At 38.2% G+C, this 22,997-nt stretch overlaps 1 protein-coding gene across 1 annotated transcript; it reads left to right on the forward strand.

Moving 5' to 3' along the window:
- The first annotated feature begins 484 nt into the window (after positions 1–484).
- Positions 485–22,575, forward strand: LOC123506075 (BTB/POZ domain-containing protein 6-like). Its single transcript, XM_045257932.1, has 9 exons — positions 485–617; positions 10,509–11,050; positions 13,628–13,815; positions 15,724–15,772; positions 17,560–17,661; positions 20,196–20,332; positions 20,500–20,779; positions 21,698–21,841; positions 21,963–22,575. Exons 2-9 carry the CDS (start codon positions 10,901–10,903, stop codon positions 22,206–22,208), a joined length of 1,296 nt encoding a protein of 431 aa, XP_045113867.1. The 5' UTR covers positions 485–617; positions 10,509–10,900; the 3' UTR covers positions 22,209–22,575.
- The last annotated feature ends 422 nt before the right edge of the window (positions 22,576–22,997 follow it).

The following is a 22,997-nucleotide window of genomic DNA, read 5'->3' on the forward strand; positions in this document are numbered from 1 at the left end:
ATTAAGTTTACTAACGATGCAAACCTTCAAGAAATTCATCTAAACTTGTTTCCTGGAGAAAAAAAAATTTCCTCACGCAAGCCCATACTGACCATCAACATAAAACTTATTTCTCGTTAGCGTACTCAACACATTCAACATTATTTTTACTTTCACATACTGCCTCTTCACCTTTCACGTCCCTTTGCTACGTTTGTTCCTGCGACCTGGCTGTGAAAAGATAAGAAAACACGACTCCACTATCATGCACTATCACTACATCCGCATGGAGACATTTACACGCAAACACCAACACTCTTATCAAAATCAACACGAGTTATCACTTATTTCATTCACAGATACGAAATTTCCATTCCGACCATTACGCTGTTCGAACTTCCGGTAGAGTGAATATAAGGATAAAATATATGAACTTTTAATTGAATCCACTGGTGAATCTGGCACGCGGCCTCTGGTTTGATAAGGCAGGCCATGATAACAGAACAAGTGAGTGAGTGGTAGTATGCCTGGTGTGTGTGGCGCCGGGCCGATACCTTTCCCTATCGTAGAGGAGAATACGAAAGCTACCATTGCACTGTTAAGAGGAAGGTCGCCGCTGTACCTCTCCCGTGTTTCAGGTAATGTGAAGAAGAAATAGAAAGTGATATTGATGGTTCTTATCTGCCTCTGATTACCCACTCTGGCTTGCATAATGGAGTGAAAAAATTGGATTTGCCTTGGCTGCCGTGTGAAAAGCTATTGGGCGGCCGAATGGAGAGGAAATAAATCCAATACTCCTGCCAACACGCGCGGAATAAAAGTTGATTAGATTTCTCGCAGCCGCACTGACTAACACTAACGCCCCATTCCTGTCTGCAAACACACACCCCGATCGGACGCATTTAAACGCCAGATCCCGGTAATGTGAAACTGCATCCCAGCGTTGCCTACTCTTCAATTCCTCGGTGTGTCGTACCCTAACCCCAAACCCTCCCCGCACCTGCCTCTCAACCTTATAACTCCACACAAGGCATTCACTCCTCCCTCCACCCCTCTCCTCTCTCCTCGCTTTGCCAGGATATCGTAAATGAATGCGCGGTCACGACCTTAGCGATGGCGTGAGCACTGTCTGGAGATCAGTCAAGGGAGACAGAGAAAGCATTGCAAGCATGGGGGTGGCTTTTGGGGGAGGCGGCGGCAGAGTGGCGGCGGCAGCGGCGATGACGCGGGTGGCGGCGGTGGTTTTGTTATTGTAAATAGTATAGACCGGTGTTTGTAAAGGTAGAACTTCTTGTAATTAAGCTACATATGAGTGTGTAGTAGTGGGTGTGTGTGTGTGTGTGTGTGTGTGTGTGTGTGTGTGTGTGTGTGTGTGTGTGTGTGTGTGTGTGTGTGTGTGTGTGTGTGTGTGTGTGAGAGAGAGAGAGAGAGAGAGAGAGAGAGAGAGAGAGAGAGAGAGAGAGAGAGAGAGAGAGAGAGAGAGAGAGAGAGAGAGAGAGAGAGAGAGAGAGAGAGAGAGAGACCGCAAATAGACAGACGCATATAGAATGGAAACCACAGTGAAGTAAAAAATGGTGACCACTCTCCACTATAAAAAATACAACTGCGCCCTCAATAACAACACACACAACTGGCGCAACACAGCCATGATTCAGCAAAAAACAAGATGGATATATCGGCATGACATTCAGGCGTCTCCTTTCACTGCTCTGACATCAACTAAGTGGACACCAATCTAGTCGCGTACGGCTACCAGGATCTTCCACATGGATCTTGATATCTGAAGGTTACCCAGGCAACTGACGGAGGAGGGGGAAGAACAGCTGAGATGAGAGAAGTAAAGACTCAATGCCTCCCGCAGCTTCCATTACTGTGATGAAAGCTAATGAAGCGACCAAGATGTACCGATGCATCAAAGAGACAGCCTCCTCCGTTTGGTTGTTTTTACTCGTGTGGCGCGGGGCTGGTAAGGTTGTGGTTACAGGGACTCTACTTGCAAGGGGGGCGGTAAGAACTTTTTTTTTTTTCTTTTTTTACTTAAATATGTTTAATGATTTATAAAAGAGTGCAAATGGAAAACTTTTCTCTCCTCACTTCACTGCTCAATGGAGATTTCTTAGTAACATAACAGAAAACACACACACACACACACACACACACACACACACACACACACACACACACACACACACACACACACACGCACGCACACACACAAGTATTGTGAGCTGGGTTTCAAAAGCTTCTGAGCCTTCGTTGGTAAAGTGATGGTTGCATTAAGAGTGTTGATGACGGTGGCTGGTGGTGATTTTTTGTGACCGCAGCGACTGTGTTGGCAGGAACGGTGCTGATATGATGAAAGCGTTACAGTGCAAGTGGTGGAGAGAGAGAGAGAGAGAGAGAGAGAGAGAGAGAGAGAGAGAGAGAGAGAGAGAGAGAGAGAGAGAGAGAGAGAGAGAGAGAGAGAGAGAGAGGTTGCTTTGCTTCTGTTTCAATTGCCAGATCAGAAATGCAGTGAAAGATGTTAGCACATCATCCAGCAATAGGATCACATTCCACAAGTTGTGCCTTATTAATTTTGATGTGTTCTTACTTAGAGCTGCATGGTTGTGGAGAGGAGCAACATTTATTCACGGAAATTAACTGCGCGAGACATTATTACATGCGATTAAGAATAAAGCTAGTTATTTATGAATATATTCTCACAGCAAATTAGAAAAGTATATTGTTTAAACTACTCTGAGTAATGGGAACGTATGGGAAAGTTTCGCAACACAATTTCATATAGGAACACGATACAGTTATCTTAAGAGTGACTATATCAGTCAGTTCCATAAATTGTAACTCGATGTATATTCTCATTGAGGAAAAAAAAAAGACAAGCAATGACACGAATATGTGCTAGGAGGGTCAATACTTATTACTATGACTACGTTTACGAATCCGGAGAGAGAGAGAGAGAGAGAGAGAGAGAGAGAGAGAGAGAGAGAGAGAGAGAGAGAGAGAGAGAGAGAGAGAGAGAGAGAGAGAGAGAGAGAGAGAGAGAGAGAGAGAGAGAGAGAGAGAGAGAGAGAGAGAGAGAGAGAGAGAGAGAGAGAAAGAAAAACTGGCAATCGCTTCTCTCAGGTTCCACAGTTGAGTTATCAGTAATTCGTTAAAGTGATGACTGTTTCATGGAGTGGATATCAAACAGGGTCTGAAGGCTGACGGGGAACAGCGAGGGATACATGCTCATATATCAACAAGTCCTGCTTCCTGCATCATAAATATTCGCAAATGGAAGCATCGGGGCGCTTCCATTCTAATTCATAAGGGCTTTGATATTAATAATTTAGTTGAGCTCTTAATGTAATATTGATAAAGTACCAAAGATGAAATATGAATAACAGATCGAACAGATAACACGGTACACAATGAAACTGTTCTAATCAGCAGAATACAACATTTCAGATATGTTAGACTATGTAGCTACAAACGGTGCATGTAAATAAAAATGCGTTCACGTGGCAAGCCACTGAAATGTACGCTTGTTCATTATACAATGGAATGTAGCGTATTCCAGCCACATTTATTAAAAAAGAGAAATGCAGCTTTGTAATAATTCCAGGATCCCCAAGCATGAATATAGCACCCAGATTGTAGGGAGTATTTAAAAACATGGTGAACTGTACAAATTTTTAGTGCAGCGCAATGGTGTGAGGCGAGAGTAGCAGGGAGGCACGAGCTAGTCGCGGGTCCGTCAAACACATGAAGACTTATGGTCGCCAGATGGTGGTGATCGCAGTCTCACCAGGAAACGTATGTGCCAATTCTTCAGTCCTAATTAGATTCTGGACCCAAGAATAATTTCCTTCTCGTCCATAAACGTGTCAGGAGGCGGAAGAAGAGTAAAGGCAGAGTGGTGAGCGACTCCTAGCGGCAAATGCGGCAATGTAACAAGTCATTAGCTTCCAGAACACGCCAAAAACAAGAAGCAGAAAATGTGTTTCTCGTATAATTTGTTGCTTTTATTTCTTGTTCAAGCCACTCGTAATTCATGTTCATTTCTTCCTTCTTTTAATTTTCCTGAGTGGATGAAGAATTTCCAGATGGCGATACACCATTGAAGCTGGATTTCCCCCGACATCGTCCAAATTGATTTAATGCAGCGTACTTCAGTCCTTTATTTTCCTTAATGCGAATCTTGGCTTGACTCACCAATAAGAAAATGAGATCTTTTTTCCAGTAGAGATATGAAAGAAAAGGCAAAAAACAAACGTTTCCGAAACTTCACATATCACCTTTAAAGTCATAAATTATCACTAATGATACTTTATTGAGGTGTTTGCGAGGCTTAAAGGTATCCATCTCTCTCTCTCTCTCTCTCTCTCTCTCTCTCTCTCTCTCTCTCTCTCTCTCTCAAAGACTTTCGTGGCTATGGAAATTTCAAATATCCACATAACCCCTACCAAAACTCATAATACATAAAAAAAAAAAATCCACTCTCAGTAACTGTCGCCAAACATTGTAGTTATAAATCATCCTCTTGTGTGTTCAACTGATAGAAATAAATGAGCCAATAATTCCAAGAGGAAGGGCGAGACGGACGGGGTCTGGGGACGAAAGTTATAGCTGCACTGCCATTTCTCAGGATATTAAAATGTCGTCCAGAAAAGTTGAGCTCTCGAGGCCAAACTTGAGGCTGGAGACGGCAAGAGGCTGTTGTTCGTTTACCTACTGGAATAGAGGCCCTTTGTGTGTGTGTGTGTGTGTGTGTGTGTGTGTGTGTGTGTGTGTGTGTGTGTGTGTGTGTGTGTGTGTGTGTGTGTGTGTGTGTGTGTGTGTGTGTGTGTGTGTGATGCGTTTGTGCATTTTTCTACATTAAAAAATCTATTGTGGAGACACTCTTGTGCAAAAATTCAAGTAGGGCGCGAGTGGCACAAAATAGAAGCCGCGGCTCCTTTTTCCAGATTGTTTTCCTTTGGCGTGTTTGGGAAAAAATTATCATTCAACACACACACACACACAGACACACACACACACACACACACACACACACACACACACACACACACACACACACACACACACACACACACACACACACACACACACACACACATATTAAACCAACACCTTTAATTAGTTGCCGTATATAATGATATGAAATATTGTTACCTAGCAATTGTGGTGCATGTACATTAACAAAAAAAAAAAAAAAAAAAACTAGGATGATAGAGAAACTGTACTAAAGGGTAAATTTGTGAAGTATTTCATAGTTTACTCTCCACAAGTTTTTTTTTAACTACTCATTAATTAATCAATGCGAAGGAAGGAAGCAGGGGTGTGGAGTCGGATTCTCAAAAGTCCGACTCCGATTCCGCCTGCGACTCCAGTAAATTTAAATGTTGCGACTCCGACTCCGACTCCAGGAAATTTGAAGGTTGCGACTCCGACTCCAGGAAATTTGAAGGTTGCGACTCCGACTCTAGGAAATTTAAATGTTGCGACTCCGACTCCGACTCCAGGAAATTTAAATGTTGCGACTCCGACTCCGACTCCGCTTTTTTTTTTTTATGGTACAACGATATAGTCTTTTTTTTTTATTATTTTTTTACATGAGGGATGGCGGCCAAGGGAGAAGATTAAACAAAAGCCCGCTAGTTGCCACACCCAAAAAAGACGAAGGTTAAGAGAATCAATACCTACATATTTTCGAGTCAATCCATAATAAAAGTGTACTTGACGATTATATAATTATCATAAATTAATAAAAATGATCTTTATATGTAATGCTTGATTGGACACATCCTCCACAAAGTCAATTTCTCCCAATTTGTAGGAATCTCCATCAAGTGGAATCTTTACTCGAAAATTTATCACGTAAAGGAGTCGGAGCCGCTCATATTTTTACCGACTCTGACTCTGACTCCGACTCCAATTCCGACTCCGACTCTGACTCCGACTCTGATTCCGACTTTGACTCCAATTCCGACTCCGACTCTGACTCCGACTCTGACTCCAATTCCGACCTGACTCTGACCTGACTCTGACCTGACTCTGACTCCAATTCCGACTCCGACTCTGACTCCGACTTTGACTCCGACTTTGACTCCAATTCCGACTCCGACTCCGACTCCGCCCAAAAGTAGCCGACTCCTTGACTCCTCGACTCCTACTCCGCCCAAAAGTAGCCGACTCCTTGACTCCTCGACTCCTACTCCACACCCCTGGAAGGAAGGATGGACAGCCGTGTGAACCATATTGTAACCTTTCCAAACCTGATTCGAAGCAGAGCATCAGGATTAGCGACCAGGCTTGCTAACCATTATCTTACGGATGCAATGGGAGTGTTGTTCTACAGATCTTTCTTTTCTACTTATGTATAGCGACAGATTCAATGTCACAATGGCCACACAAGAATGCTCAGTGCTACTAATTCATACAACTGTACCGATCCTTTTGAGCGATATAGATAAGTTATTGTGTGTGCGACATTCCAATTATAAATCAGTATCCGCCTCCTCATTATCTTTCACTTTCTTTATCTACCTGTCCACCCCAATACCTGGTAATTACCACATCTATAATATATGTATACCCCCTAAGGTTTTAATTGTTGTTCTGTTCAGCCTCTTTCTCTAGTCCTTTGTAACATCAAGGAATTAACATAAAATACGACCTAAGACACATAATAACAGGGCATAAATTATGAGATTGTGGCAGCATCCATTTGTATGTTTTCATTACGGGCAAAACCTGTACTTTACCAGTGTGCTTATCAACCATTGTCTGCCATCATTATGTGCTGCAGATAGACAAGATGATTGCGAACTGTTCAATACCTACTACTACTACTACTACTACTACTACTACTACTACTACTACTACTGCTACTACAGCCACCGTCACTATTACTATAACAACTACTGCTACTGCTACTCTCGCTATTATCATTGATCTATTTGTCTGTATATTACATTTTATCTAAGTTATATAAATCATCACATAGTTAGTAAGGATTAATCCATTATCCTTAAGCTATTTTCCTATTCTTACTTTTGAGACGAAAGATTTTGCTAGTCGAATCATGTGTTAACACTCGGGACCTAATTTGAAATATTCTGTCCACGACTTTACAAACAACATGCAAACATGGAAATTAGTCCACGTTCCCGTCTTCTCGTGCCTTGAATTATAGATAAATCATTCAATCAATAAGTTTTCTCACTCTCTCTCTCTCTTGGCTGTACGTCTTTCTGTCTGTCTGTCTGCCTACGAATGCGTATGTCTTTGTCAGTATATCTGTGTCTCAGGTAATCAATCAATCTGTCACTCAGTCATCCCCAGCCCCTATGTGTGTGTGTGTGTGTGGCTGACTCTAAGTCTCTCTCTCTCTCTCTCTCTCTCTCTCTCTCTCTCTCTCTCTCTCTCTCTCTCTCTCTCTCTCTCTCTCCTACAAAGGAATGCATCAAAGGAATGCATCAATTAATCCTATGAATGAATGAACAAATGAATGAATGAATCATTCAATTAATGTATGTATGTATGCATGTATATGCAAGTGTGAATATGGTCTTCCTTCCTATTCTTTTTTCTTCTATTGATAATCTTTTTCTTAAAAATGAAGAATCATCTTTTACATTTATATTTTTCCATACCTTTGAAACACACACACACACACACACACACACACACACACACACACACACACACACACACACACACACATGATCAATGCCGTCCGAGCCGCCTCTAGGAAGTTCCGCGTAATTATATTATACCTGGTTTTACAGACAAATATTATCCTTATTTGGAAGGTTTCCGGTTAAGCTGGGGAAATATTTGTACCCATTCTTTTGCGATATATGTGGGAACTAAGGGTATGACAAAGCCAGTATAATCTATATATTTCTTTTTTGTTTAGTGGAATAATATGCTTCTTTTCCTTTACGTACTATGATTTATGGGTAAAACTTCACCCAATATATTGGAAAAAAAAATCAGTTCACTATGTTTTTTTTTTCTGTTCCATAGAAATATCGAATAAATACCCGAAATACTATAACTTAGCGTAACTTCCTATGTCGCAACGTACTTATAGACAATATTTAAGAGACGCAAGTGCCTATGAAATTGAATTACTTCGTGTGGAGAATGTGTATACCTTTTTTATTTCCTTTTTCATATACTGCCACCGTCTCTACTTTTTTTCTCTCTTCCTCTCTTTCCCTGTTGCAGGAGACGCAGAAGGAAAAATGTCTCTTCAGTATTCTCTCTGAAGCAACCGACTGTAATCGTACAAAAAGGAGAGGCTTTTCAGAAGAGGATTATACTGCGAAATGTTTTGCTTTTCTTACCCTGAAATAGAGAGAGAGAGAGAGAGAGAGAGAGAGAGAGAGAGAGAGAGAGAGAGAGAGAGAGAGAGAGAGAGAGAGAGAGAGAGAGAGAGAGAGAGAGAGAGAGAGAGTATTAGGAGGACACGGTTTAATTTTGCCTGGTGACTTAGTAAATTTCAGTATCTTAATATCTATGGCTGTCAGATACTGTATCGTATTAACAGACGTCAAAATTTCCAAGTTAACAGCAACACTAATATTGATATTGATAAGGAAAAAAATAAAACATAAGTTCCTAATAAATAAGGAAAGTGGGAAACAATATCTGGGTTTATTTACTTGGCCTCTTCATTATCTTCCAAATGCTACCTCCCCAAGACGCCTGGAATACTAGACAAGTCACTGGAAAGGAGCGAGACAGAGCAATCCCTCTCCGCGCCACTGAATTATTATTATTGTGGAGAGAATAGAGGCCTCACGTTGGGCTGTGATGGCCCTTGTCAAGCCACTTCACCTGCTGCCTTCATCCTTCCTCAGTACTTCCCTGACGCTGTGGTTAGCTCCGTTATCCGCTTTGTCTTCAATGAAAATTATTTCTTTCAAGCTTATTAATCTATACATGTTATACCTGTAACATGACATGCGTAACGTTCCTCTTTCTTCTTTTACTACTTCTACTACTACTTCTACTCCTACGACTACTACCACTACGACTACTACTACCATTATAACTACTACTACTACTATTACTACTACGTAAGTACTACTACTATAACTACTACTACTACTACTACTACTACTACTACTACTACTACTACTACTACTACTACTACTACTACTACTACTACTACTACTACTACTACTACTACTACTACTACTATACTACTACTACTACTACTACTACTACTGACTACTAATAATGACTAATAATAATAATAATAATAATAATAATAATAATAATAATAATAATAATAATAATAATAATAATAATAATAATAATAATAATAATAATAATAATAATAATAATAATAATAATAATAATAATAATAATAATAATAATAATAATAATAATAATAATAATAATAATAATAATAATAATAATGATAATAATAATAATAATAATAATAATAATAATAATAGTAAAGATTATATTGACAACAACAACAACAACAACAACAACAATAATAATGATAATAATAGTAATAATAATAATAATAATAATAATAATAATAATAATAATAATAATAATAATAATAATAATAATAATAATAATAATAATAATAATAATAATAATAATAATAATACCATTGCTACTACTACTACATTACTACTACTACTACTACTATTACTACCGTCAATATCCCTACTAGCACCACCATCATCATTATATTTAATTTTAATATGATCGTAATTAACAACCGGGACATACCGACAGTCATAGGGTATGAGGTACAGTTAGACCATTGTTGAACATGTTACATTTTTAAAGGGACTATATACTATATAGTCACTGAAATGCGTCTAATTATAGTATAATGAGGCAGCCATTATTATATATGCAACTTGATATAAATGAAAAAGATAAAAAAAAAAAGCGTGAGTGAATTACACCATTCGGTTCCCATAATGATTATTACATAACGCCATGAACAGCTAACACAATGCGATGTATTAATGAGTGTGGTCGTGGTGCGGCCGCTGTTCAACTAAAAATGCATGTCTCTAGTTTTCAGTTACACTAGTGACTAGATTTATACAATTACTTCTAGTAGGGAAATTAATTTCAAAACTTAATGAAACTATTTTCATTAAGGTATATCACACATATACTCAGCAACCATCTTTCACCTAATCTTAGTATTCTAAGATCCTCTACTCCTAAACAATCCCTATCTTTAAAGAAAATGGCTCTCAGAAAATGATAAGTGTCTTACTGTGAGGAACGCATTTCAAAATAAGCCTTGGAGTTTTTGTTATGAGAAGAGAGGAATGCTCGTTGCGGGAAGGGAATGATGGATAGTGAAGAAAATTAGTTGCTCTGAGATTAGGAAAGAAATATGAGTTAATCCCACACTTCGCTTAATTTTAAATTTTCAACGTCCTTGTTGAAATGCACATCCTCTTTCTAAGTAAGATAGCATCACACCTTAAATGCATCTCTCTCTCTCTCTCTCTCTCTCTCTCTCTCTCTCTCTCTCTCTCTCTTTGCAGGTGCAAGCCTCCGGAGGGAATTTCAGGAACGAGGGAGAAACCGTCAGGTGTTCAGCAGCACGTGTAATTAGCAAGCTCCTCCTCACCCTCAGGCTCCGGCAATCCAGTCAAGCCAGACAACAGTCACCGTCACGCGATATTCCAGACGCCTAATTTACCCCCTGCCTTTTCTTCAATTTCATATTCTTTTTATCAAATAATAAGCAAAATCTCATTTACCAATGTAGTCTTTGTATTTTTCCTATAATACCAAATTTCCTCTAATTGCTGGAGCCTGATGTCTCAACCGTTACATTAATTTAAAATAGCACCAATAAACAAAAAAAAAAAAAACATTACGGGGCACCGGTGCTGTGACACCTTCACAGCACATACTGTGCATAATCAACGAGATGTCCGGAAAGGCTGGATCTTCTGGCACCTCAGCGCGCCCATGGCAAGATTCCTTACACACAGCAGGACAGGCGCTCAACTTTCTTCTGGCGTCTGGCACTCTCTCAGACGTCACGCTAATGGTCGGCCGGGAAGGTAAACAGTTCAAGGTAAGAGCTTATTGCTGTTATTGTTGTAATCGGCGTATCATAAATTACGTCAATAATAATTACAAAGAGATGGAATAAACCCAAGTACTGACGTTTTTATATAAAAGATGCGAGTACAAGCACACACACACACACACACACACACACACACACACACACACACACACACACACACACACACACACACACACACACACACACACACACACACACACACACACACACACACAGCATGAATGTTAAAACTTATGTATTTGTAACAAGCAGATTGTATTGGAACATTTCCCGCGCGCTATACACACAGAGTACATAACTTTAAGAAGGAAACTGCCAGCCTTGGGAGTTCTTGTTTACCCTGTAAGGGAACACAGTGTCCCTGGGTGCTGAACCAGACGTGGATGCTTTTGCGTTGAATTATAGCAGAAAGTAGTGACTACGAAAACTGAAGGTGAAAGCGTCTATTTGATTTGAACAATGACATAATATCAGGAGGCAGTTAAATAAATTTTCCTTACTTATACTGAAAATAGCTTTGCATATGTGTTCATTCTGAAACATTTTCTCGTAATTTAATGAATAACAAAACAAAAAATAAATATCGTGATGAACACATTAGCACTGGAATGATCAACAAAGTTTCGTCCCTTGGCCAAGGCTCCTGGCAAAGGAACAGCTCCGCCAGTTCATACACACACACACACACACACACACACACACACACACACACACACACACACACACACACACACACACACACACACACACACACACACACACACACACACACACAGCGTAGTGTAGTGGTTAGCACGCTCGACTCACACTCGAGAGGGTCCGGGTTCGAGTCCCGGAGGCGGCGAGGCAAATGGGCAAGCCTCTTAATGTGTAGCCCCTGTTCACCTACCAGTAAATAGGTACGGGATGTAACTCGAGGGGTTGTGACCTCGCTTTCTCGGTGTGTGTGTGTGTTGATGTGGTCTCAGTCCTACCCGAAGATCGGTCTATGAGCTCTGAACTCGCTCCGTAATGGGGAAGACTGGCTGGGTGACCAGCAGGTGACCAAGGTGAATTACACACACACACACACACACACACACACACACACACACACACACACACACACGTGCACGAAGGAAATGGGAAGGAACTGGTTTTCGAACAGAGTGGTTGATAAGTGGAACAGTCTTAGTGGGCATGTAGTCAGGGCTGAGTCAATAGGGAGCTTTAAAAGAAGGTTAGATAAATTCATGGATGGGGAAGATAGATGGAATTAGGTAGACTAAGCACACTGGGACTGCCTCGTATAGGCCTGGCGGCTCTTGCAGCTTCCCTCCTTTCTTATGTTCTTATGTTCTTAGGTCATCCAGAACTATATAGTATTTACAGTTAATTTTAATGAAATCGGTAGTTATTGTTACTTTAATGTCAGATACAATACTAATATCTTTGCCTGTGTAATTGGTAGGTCCAGTGTAGCTTATGTAGAGAAAATGGAAAAAAAAGAATAGATTTTACGTCGAGGGCACTTAATTCTTCTTCTTCTTCATATTTATGTATATATATATATATATATATATATATATATATATATATATATATATATATATATATATATATATATATATATATATATATATATATATATATATATATATATATATATATATATATATATATATATATATATATATATATATATATATATATATATATATATATATATATACACACACACACACACACACACACACACACACACACACAGACACTTTTTTTTTTTTTACTATATAACCGTATTCAAACACATTAGCAGTGCTGCTGGAGGGCGCCTGTTTATCAAGTGGTGCCTAGCCTTCAGGATTTAATAGTATGCTGTTGTAAAAGGTTCATAATGTTAATTCGTCAACACTTGGATCATTAAAAATATTGAGGTATCATTCTCCTCTGATGTTCTCAAAGACTGTAACGACAACGCTCAAATAAAGTGACCTCTGTAAGGAAAATTTTATCTGATAGTTTTAAGGAAATTAACGAATTACCGCTTACTTTGGGATAATTTAGACATAATATTATCAATATTAACTGGAAAAAATATTAAATTCTAAATAAAACATGAACTGAAAAGGAAAAAATAATCCATTTTTATATTTAATCTTTACTTATCAGTACGCTTGGAAATGTAGTGTAGGAGGAAGAGTTCTGCCCTCCAATATCTCTTGATAACCAATTCATAAGATCGATGCAGAGACGCAGGTGCTGTTGAAATAGACCACAGTAAATACAGAACAGGAATATTGGATTTTGGAGACCAGATTAACAGATTCATGCCTGAGGTGTCGCGGTCTCAAGTAAATTTTGTTTGCTATTATTTCATTGAGAGGACTCACTGTAGACATTTGTTGCGACGAATTAGTCAGTTTCGTACTGAGACATTGTTTGCTAATAGTAACTTTTCCTTTTAAAGATTCCCTAAATGTATCAAGTTGTTTATTAAGCAAATTCAAGAAGTAATCTCTCTCTCTCTCTCTCTCTCTCTCTCTCTCTCTCTCTCTCTCTCTCTCTCTCTCTCTCTCTCAGGTGCACCGCCTCATCCTGGCCATGAGGAGTCCAGTCTTGGAGGACATGTTGCTCCTCAACACCACCAGCAAAAGCAACGTCATCACTCTCAAGGACGATTCACCTTCTGCCTTCTACTGGCTACTCAATCACATCTATGCCGACAAGAGCGACATCAACGATATTGACCTTGCCCTGCAAGTGCTCGGGTGAGTAGAGATGAAGAGTATCAATTGGTATAAAAAAATGACATGGTCCATAATTAATGTTTATGTATGTATAGATTAAGTATAGAAATTTGTTCTCACTATACCATACTCACATCTAGAGAGAGTTTTATGTATTTTTGTTCTCAGTTTTTCAAGTTCAGAAAATTCCGATTTTCCCAAAATTCTATCAGTAAAATACAACAGCACAAAGCAAAAGGAATGATAGCAGGACTCCTCTCATATCCTCACTCGCCAATGGGCGCGTAATAGAAAGGAGCTACGGCAGGACATCATAGCTACTCAGTATTAATGCTTTACTCGCATCCTCATTTTCTGCATGTACATACGTGTTTGTGAGGAGGATTACCGCAGCATGAGCATCCTGTTGCATCCATAATCAAAGTCTTCAGGGTGAGAGGAATGTTTTTTTCCTTTCTTTTTATCATCTGTATGTACTGATGGTTAATGAGAAAACATAGCTAAGCGGATTACGACACTCGAAAAGGAATTATATATGGCAGATTTTTATTTGGTCGGCAAGGCATCATCTTGCTGGAGGGAAACTATACTGCTGCCACTAACACCATCGCCACCAACACGACCACCACCACCAGAACAAATCAAAATATAGCAAGAACAAAAGAGATAGCAATAATAAAAATAGTGATAACAATAACAAAAATGATAAAAATGATAAAGATAATAATAATAACAATGATAATAAAATAATTATAATAATAAAAACAATAATAATAATAATAATAATAATAATAATAATAATAATAATTAAAATAATAATAATAATAATAACAATAATAACAATGATAATAATAACATTAATGATAAAAATAACTATAATAATAATAACACGTATAATAATAATAATAATAATAATAATATATATATATATATATATATATATATATATATATATATATATATATATATATATATATATATATATATATATATATATATATATATATATATATATATATATATATATATATATATATATATATATATATATATATATATATATATATATATATATATATATATATATATATATATATATATATATATATATATATATATATATATATATATATATATATATATATATATATATGTGTGTGTGTGTGTGTGTGTGTGTGTGTGTGTGTGTGTGTGTGTGTGTGTTTAAAAAAAAAGCACATATCATATCAACTTCATGTATTCAAAAAGTACAAATAGTCCTTGCAATCCTACTATTCATTTCGACGACTTGCACCTGCCAAGGCAATCAGCCTGTCACACCAGAGAGCAAAAAAGAAAGACACATCGCATCCTCACACCTTCGCCAGCCAAAGATCTGCCCTAAAGGGAAGATAATTGGGCATTAGATGGGCAAGGGCACATCACAGCCAGGGCAGTGTTGTCTTTATCATTACTGCTGAGGGAAGTACGAAAGTCGTCCGGAGAGACACACTACATCCGGAAACTAGTGGGGACTCTCGAGGCGACGCAAAGGAATGAGACATTTAACTCACGTTCCTTAATTAAACGCTTGAAAAGTTTGCTGGGAGTTTGTCGGTGCAGCGGGTGTGGACGTGTTTTATGCTAATTTCCCTTTCTCTTTGAAGCTAGTGCGCAATTATAAGTTTCTTTTTTTGTGTTACAGTGTAGGGACTTTAGACTATAAGAAGGACCTCTGGTACTCTTTGTTTGGGGTTGTTGTGGGAGGGTAAGGGTGTGGGAGGGAAGGGTGAGGGTGTAAGCGTGTTAGCCCTACGTAAACTAAGCTCCCTTAAGGCCCCGAACTCTGTCATAAACACAATCACGTTCCCTTACAGCCATTCCTGTTAAGCCAAATTACCGTAATTACTGTATAAACATCAATTTTTCCTGCCTTACTTTCCCTCACAGTTTGGCGGACAAGTACATGGTGGCCAGCGCTTACGACATCTCTATTAGGGTAAGCATGAACCCTCCTATCTCTTTTCTAGTCTCGCCTTCCTATGTCTACTGCTCCCGAAAATCTTCTCTTCTTCTCGTCCTCTTCTTCACCGTGAGAAAAGCCGCAATCAATTTATATGAAAAGTATAGTTGAAAAAAAGAAAGCACTCAGTAAATAATTGTTTATATTTGGATTGGGTTGGAAGCTAATTAAGAGAAGCACCGGGAGATATGCTGGAAGCCACATTAATGATTTTTTTTCTCTTAATTTTGTACGCGATCAGCAACCGGAAGAAAATATTAATTCCAGACTTAATGATCACTTGCACCAATCTTGTATGTCATTATCATTATTGTTTATGTGATGGTCAGTAATTGTTATTACTGCTTTATTATCATAATCATTAGTAGTACTATTATCACCATTCCTGTTATTATGATAAATATCTTTATTGTTATTGCTATAATTCTTATTATTTTTCTTCTTATTATTATTGTTATTACTATTATTATTATTAATTACTATTATTATCATTGATATTATTATTATTATTATTATTATTATTATTATTATTATTATTATTATTATTATTATTATTATAAGTGGCAGCAGTAGCATTTTTAAAATTCTTCTTCTTCTTCTTCTTCTTCTTCTTCTTCTTCTTCTTAATAATATTATTATTATTATTATTATTATTATTATTATTATCTTTATTATTGTTTTATTATTATTATTACTATTATTATTATTATTATTATTATTATTATTATTATTATTATTATTATTATTATTATTATCATTACTATTATTGTTGTTAAAAACACTTCCAGTTGGCATAAACACAATTTCCATGTAAAAAAAAATCAAGAAAAAACGAATGCAAATACAAATCCATTATCCCAAGGCCAATACCACTATTAAAAAGAATATATAAAAACAATGAATGACCAATCTATCGGTCTCCAAACACTGCTGCGGCTCTGGCACTCACTTACTCCACAGTCAGAATACCCGAGCACAGCCAGGGAGAACCACTACTACGTAAATTACCCCTTGGGACTACTTTAACTTAGGGCTGCAGCCAGAGGTGTGTGTACCTGTAGCGGCAGTGGTGGTGTGCGACCAAGGATGTTGCCTGGAATACTTGAGAGAGAGAGAGAGAGAGAGAGAGAGAGAGAGAGAGAGAGAGAGAGAGAGAGAGAGAGAGAGAGAGAGAGAGAGAGAGAGAGAGAGAGAGAGAGAGAGAGAGAGAGAGAGAGAGAGTGTGTGTGTGTGTGTGTGTGTGTGTGTGTGTGTGTGTTTCATCAATGATGTACGCGTTCATAAACTTGATGCACAGTATGCAATATACAGCATACCGTTCTCATGTAATGCAGAGTAACAAACAACTTCAAATTATGTCCAACCCATTTCTCTACTAACTCAAAAAGAAGAAATTTTTAGCTGCACACACACAAACAAACAAACAAAAAAAAATATAATAAATAAAGGAAAATATGTAAATAAACAAAATTAGATGAAATATGTTAAAGAAATAAATGAAAATATTCCTTGCTTATTTTGATATGTACACTAAAAAAGGAAGCCTAAGGAACACTAAGAAAGAATTGCAATGTAAAATTGATATATTGTTATTTGTTGCGGTATCAGGCACAGTCATATTTCATACATTGTTTCTTCAATATCGAATCATAACAACGAACACAATAGCAACAACAAGAAACTTAACTCACACATTACACAAGACTTTGTAAACAACAGTACGAAAAAATCTTCCCAAATCATTATTTTCTTCCTCTTTCCAGTTCTTGCAGGCTGCTGTGAAGCGAAACAATGTACTTAAAATCTACAAGTACGTGGTTCATCTATTTCCTGACAACGAGTCTCTGAGGAACCTTTGCTCAAGGGTGAGAGCAATTTTAAGGAGTGAGCGGAGGGACAAAGAGCAGCGGGAGAATAGCATAGGATAAGATATGAAGTTTGGGGCAAGAGGGGGACGACAGAAAAATGTGAAACAGGGAAGTGAACGAAGTGTGTGAGGGGAATGGTACAGAAGAGAAGGTAGAAGGATCACAAGCAATACGTTTTCCCACTGAAGGAGAATGAGATTTGGAGCCAAGTTAAGTGATGGTGGCTAAATGGGATTAAATAGGGAGCATGGCTGTAGTGTCCTCCCTCCTCCTGCAAGGTGAGGCGTAAAACTGTACTATGTGTCAGCAGGGACCAGAGCTGGGAATTGATAAGGAGTACAGTGTGTGTGTGTGTGTGTGTGTGTGTGTGTGTGTGTGTGTGTGTGTTTGTGTGTTTCACTGTTTGATCTGCTGCAGTCTCTGATGAGACAGCCAGACGTTATCCTACGGAACGAGCTCAGAGCTCATTATTTCCGATCTTCGGATAGGCCTGAGACCAGGCACACACCACACACCGGGACAGCAAGGTCACAACTCCTCGATTTACATCCCGTACCTACTCACTGCTAGGTGAACAGGGGCTACACGTGAAAGGAGACACCCAAATATCTCCACCCGGCCGGGGAACCGAACCACGGTTCTCTGGCTTGTGAAGCCAGTGCTCTAACCACTGAGCTACCGGGCGTGTGTGTATGTGTGTGTGTGTGTGTGTGTGTGTGTGTGTGTGTGTGTGTGTGTGTGTGTGTGTGTGTGTGTGTGTGTGTGTGTGTGTGTGTGTGTGTGTGTGTGTGTGTGTGTGTGTGTGTGTGTGTGTGTGTGTGTGTGTGTGTGTGTGTGTGTGTGTGTGTGTGTGTGTGTGTGTGTGTGTGTGTGTGTGTGTGTGTGTGTGTGTGTGTGTGTGTGATATATATATATATATATATATATATATATATATATATATATATATATATATATATATATATATATATATATATATATATATATATATATATATATATATATGCATCTATCTATCACTCATTAAATCAATCAAACAATCTATTTATCTAGCTATCTATCTATCTGTCTATCTATCAAGCTCTCTTTTTATCTATGTGTCTATCTATACACTTTATATATATATATATATATATATATATATATATATATATATATATATATATATATATATATATATATATATATATATATATATATATATATATATATATATATATATATATATATATATATATATATATATATATATATATATATATATATATATATATATATATATATATATATATATATATATATATATATATATATATATATATATATATATATATATATATATATATATATATATATATATATATATATATATATATATATATATATATATATATATACACACACACACACACACACACACACACACACACACACACACACACACACACACACACACACACACACACACACACACACACACACACACACACACACACACACACACACACACACACACACACACAATCGAGAGGGTCTGGGTTCGAATCCTGGAAAGCCGCGAGGCAAATGGGCAAGCCTCTTAATGTGTAGCCCCTGTTCATCTTGCAGCAAATAGGTACGGGATGTGGCCTCGCTTTCCTGGTGTGTGGAGTGTGTTGTGGTCTCAGAACTACCCGAAGATCGGTCTATGAGCTCTGAGCTCCCTCCGTAATGGGAAAGGCAGGCTGGATGACCAGCAGGCGACCGTGATGAATTACATACACACACACACACACACACACACACACACACACACACACACACACACACACACACACACACACACACACACACACGCATATTTGTTTATGCTTATCTTGATGAAAGATTGAGGATGGGGATTACACTGCCAGGAGCGGGATGTGAGAAAAGGGAGCAGGGTGACGCAAACACATTGGTGTGATCACTGTTTCGGGAAGGCCGGTATGGCTCTTATTGCCCAGTATACAAAGGGTTAGCACTCTTTACCACCAAGATAATTTATTCTCTTGCACTTTGAAATATTCCATGCAGTAATATCAACTTTTTATCTTATCTGCAACGATTAAAGACTCATTTGATATTTAGTGTAATGCAATGAGATCAAACGTTATAATGAATACATACAAGAATAAAGTTAAATTAGTAACATATAAAATTCATAGTTTCGTTCATATTTCCTGAATCTTAAAATAGACAAGTTGACTTTATGTCGGGTGAATGAGAGCAATAAACACATTGGCTCATATTACCATTACGCATCGTTTCCCTCAACTAATCACAAAACAGGAGAGCTGTCATAATGAAACATCCCAAACACCACACGCCATTCCTGCTCTATGAAGCACTACATGCACGTTTGTGATAGTGCTAGCATTTCAGGCCAGACAAATAATATCATGTTGCTTGTAAGACTACTGAAAACAAAATAATCTAAGATCTTCAGTGAAATATTTAAAAGCGGAAAGAAAACTGAAGGTCATATTCTAACGTCACTCCTCCCCTTTCAACAGATATTCCAGGACAACGGAAACGCAGTTCTGGTGTCTCCTGCTTTGCTGGAGCTTACCCCAGAGACAATGGTACAACTCCTAATGGAGCCTCTTAGGGTAACGTCAGAGACAGTAATATTCAAGGCTCTCGTCAAATGGTAAGGAGGAAACAGAAATAACGAGGAGGTACAAAAAAGGGTCTGGATGTTTGACGGTATAGGAGGTATTGGACTGGAAAGAAACAGAGTAGGGTGAGAGCAGGAACGTCAGTTATTGTTAAAACTATACACGATATCTTTTCCATGATCTTTTTTTACACTTGCAGGGGTCAAGCTCAGGTCAAGCTACAGAAGAAGCCGTCCACAGCGTCATTACTTCGCCAGGAGATAAGTCAGTTTCTGCCCATGGTGCGCTTCTTCACCATGACCTACGAGGAATTCGTGCAGAGCGTCGTTATCTCAGACGTTCTCACTCCCGACGAGAGCGTTTTCATCCTTAAGAGCATCGCAAACCCTGAAGGAGACGTTTCGTCTTTGTCCTCTTACACGAGTAACACCGTCAAGATCAACATCAGTAGGGAGTCTCGAGCCTTTCCCATTACTAAGGTAAGTGTCGAGGAGAGTAGGTAAGGAGCAGCTGGGCCATTGAGTGTGTAGGAGAGATGGAAAGAGCGGGTGAGGGAGAAGTGTAGAAATGTTAGTGAGTAGCTGTGACAAAAGGGCAAGTTGGATAAAAGTAAAGAGGTCTTGAATACGAATGGAGTCAGAATAGATGAAGCGCATGTGAGTGAAGATCATAAGTGGAGAGCAGGTAATAATATGGAAATATGAGTTGGGAGCAGCTAGAAAATTAATAAGAGTTTAGATTGCATGAAAATAAGATAACTGTGTAACATTATTTGATAATTAGTTCAGTATATCATAATTATTCCATAACACACACACACACACACACACACACACACACACACACACACACACACACACACACACACACAAATACGATATTAATTCGAGTTAGTGTGAATTATTTTCTGAACGAGATATATCTAAATGTCGTCACTGTGATGGAAAGTATCGTCCATAAAGCTTCAACAATATTTTCATGCGTGGATAAAACAATAGAACGTCATTTATTGTAACTTAGTTATTTAACTTGAATCCTGTTTTCCATGATGTCGTTACCCAAACAAAGAAATAGTAGTAGCGGCATAAAGTCACAAACACACACACACACACAAAAAAAAAAAAAAAATGAGAGATGAAAAACACGGCCCACGCAATTGCATCAGGAAAACATTTCGTATTTTCATTTTCGTAAATAAACTAAAAGTGTATGGTATGCTGATTACTACGAGGATGACATCTAACGCACAAAAACGATGCACGACAACCTGACTTACTTGAATATGTCTTTTTCCGTGCACATCATATTACAATTAACATTCAAATCTGCATTTCAATTACATATTCAACCAACATTTCCTGAATTTCTGTATTCTAATCATGTTCCATCACGGTCAGGACGTGACTCGTACGTGCGTGTGTGATGGCGTCAGCAAGCTGTGGTTACAGGAACAAGTGTACCATTTCCAGCTTGTGCCCAATGACAACATTATTCTCCTGGCAGTCAACGTCCAGCTGCAGGGTGGCAGCAAGGAGGCCCAGGTTAGGGAAGAGCGAGCGATTCTTTCTAAGTGTTGTGTGTTATTCAGCAAAAGTATCGCACGTCTAAATATATTTGTGTTGTATCTCTTACTTAAAAAAACTACATCTCTCTCTCTCTCAGGTCAGCATTCGTAAGGAAGATCCAAGCTCATCAGTGATCGCCAGTGCCGAGTCACGTAGCGGCCACCTTCCCTTCAGCCACCCAGTTTACATGCGAGAGGACGTCACCTATATCGTCACCATTCACGTCCCTGATCCCCAAACGTCCCTCTACGGCAACAAGTTCAGTAAGGAGGTTTACGAAGTTGGTGGATTTAGATTTATATTAGCCCCAGGAGTCTTCGTGAGTTCGCTGGAGTTTTTCTGATGATGAGAAACGAGACTCGTACAAATTTTCAAAGTGTGTCGATATACTGCGATAGGAAGGCGAATGCGTTTTATGGTATAGTTCCGTCTCCAAGAAAAGGAACGGTGTGTAGCGATAGGGTGGGTCATTACAGTACAAACCATTGATAACTTTAATGCACGTGTGGATACAGATAGTGATTTTTCCGTACTTGTGTCATATTAATTTCATATTATTGTGTTCTTGTACTTTTAAGAGTAAACCTAACATTTTTGAAGCTAAAAAAATAGCCAAATAAATCTACTACTGTTTTCTGTCCTGCAAACGATTTCCATTTTCTCTCTTTCTCCACATTGCGTTGTGCAACTAATAAACAATATTGTAATTCTGTCAGTACCTTATTTTAATCTGGTAGTTTTATCGAAAGAAACACCTGATGCATCTCTCTTCCCTCTATTGGGACAAATACACGCTCATACTTTCCTTTTCTTCGCAGGATGGATAATAATCACTTGCATGATTACATTGAAAATTAAGTTTCTTTCAGGCTGAGAGCGGGATATGTACAAAGACCAGAGATTAAAAGACCTGTAGAGGCAAATATCTACCAGCACTCTTTACTATGTATATTAACAATGACTTGTCTATTATTTCCATAGCTGCACTGAAAACCTATTCATTTTACTTGTAAGGTTGGGATATGACTCTCCCGTTTTATACTGAAGCAAAATTCACCCAAAAATGAAAAATAATATTAATGACAATACTAACGTGGTTATAAAACATATCCATAAATGAATTATGAAAATT

Source organism: Portunus trituberculatus, chromosome 19 (genome assembly GCF_017591435.1).
Source record: "Portunus trituberculatus isolate SZX2019 chromosome 19, ASM1759143v1, whole genome shotgun sequence".
Taxonomy (NCBI): domain Eukaryota; kingdom Metazoa; phylum Arthropoda; class Malacostraca; order Decapoda; family Portunidae; genus Portunus; species Portunus trituberculatus.

What these genes read in the sequence shown, in the direction of transcription:
- LOC123506075 (XM_045257932.1), top strand. Translation starts at nt 10,901, where the DNA reads ATGTCCGGAAAGGCTGGATCTTCTGGCACCTCAGCGCGCCCATGGCAA. An exon ending in CTTACGACATCTCTATTAGG is followed by an intron (nt 15,773 to 17,559) that starts GTAAGCATGAAC and finishes TCCTCTTTCCAG; the next exon opens with TTCTTGCAGGCTGCTGTGAA. An exon ending in TGAGGAACCTTTGCTCAAGG is followed by an intron (nt 17,662 to 20,195) that starts GTGAGAGCAATT and finishes CCCTTTCAACAG; the next exon opens with ATATTCCAGGACAACGGAAA.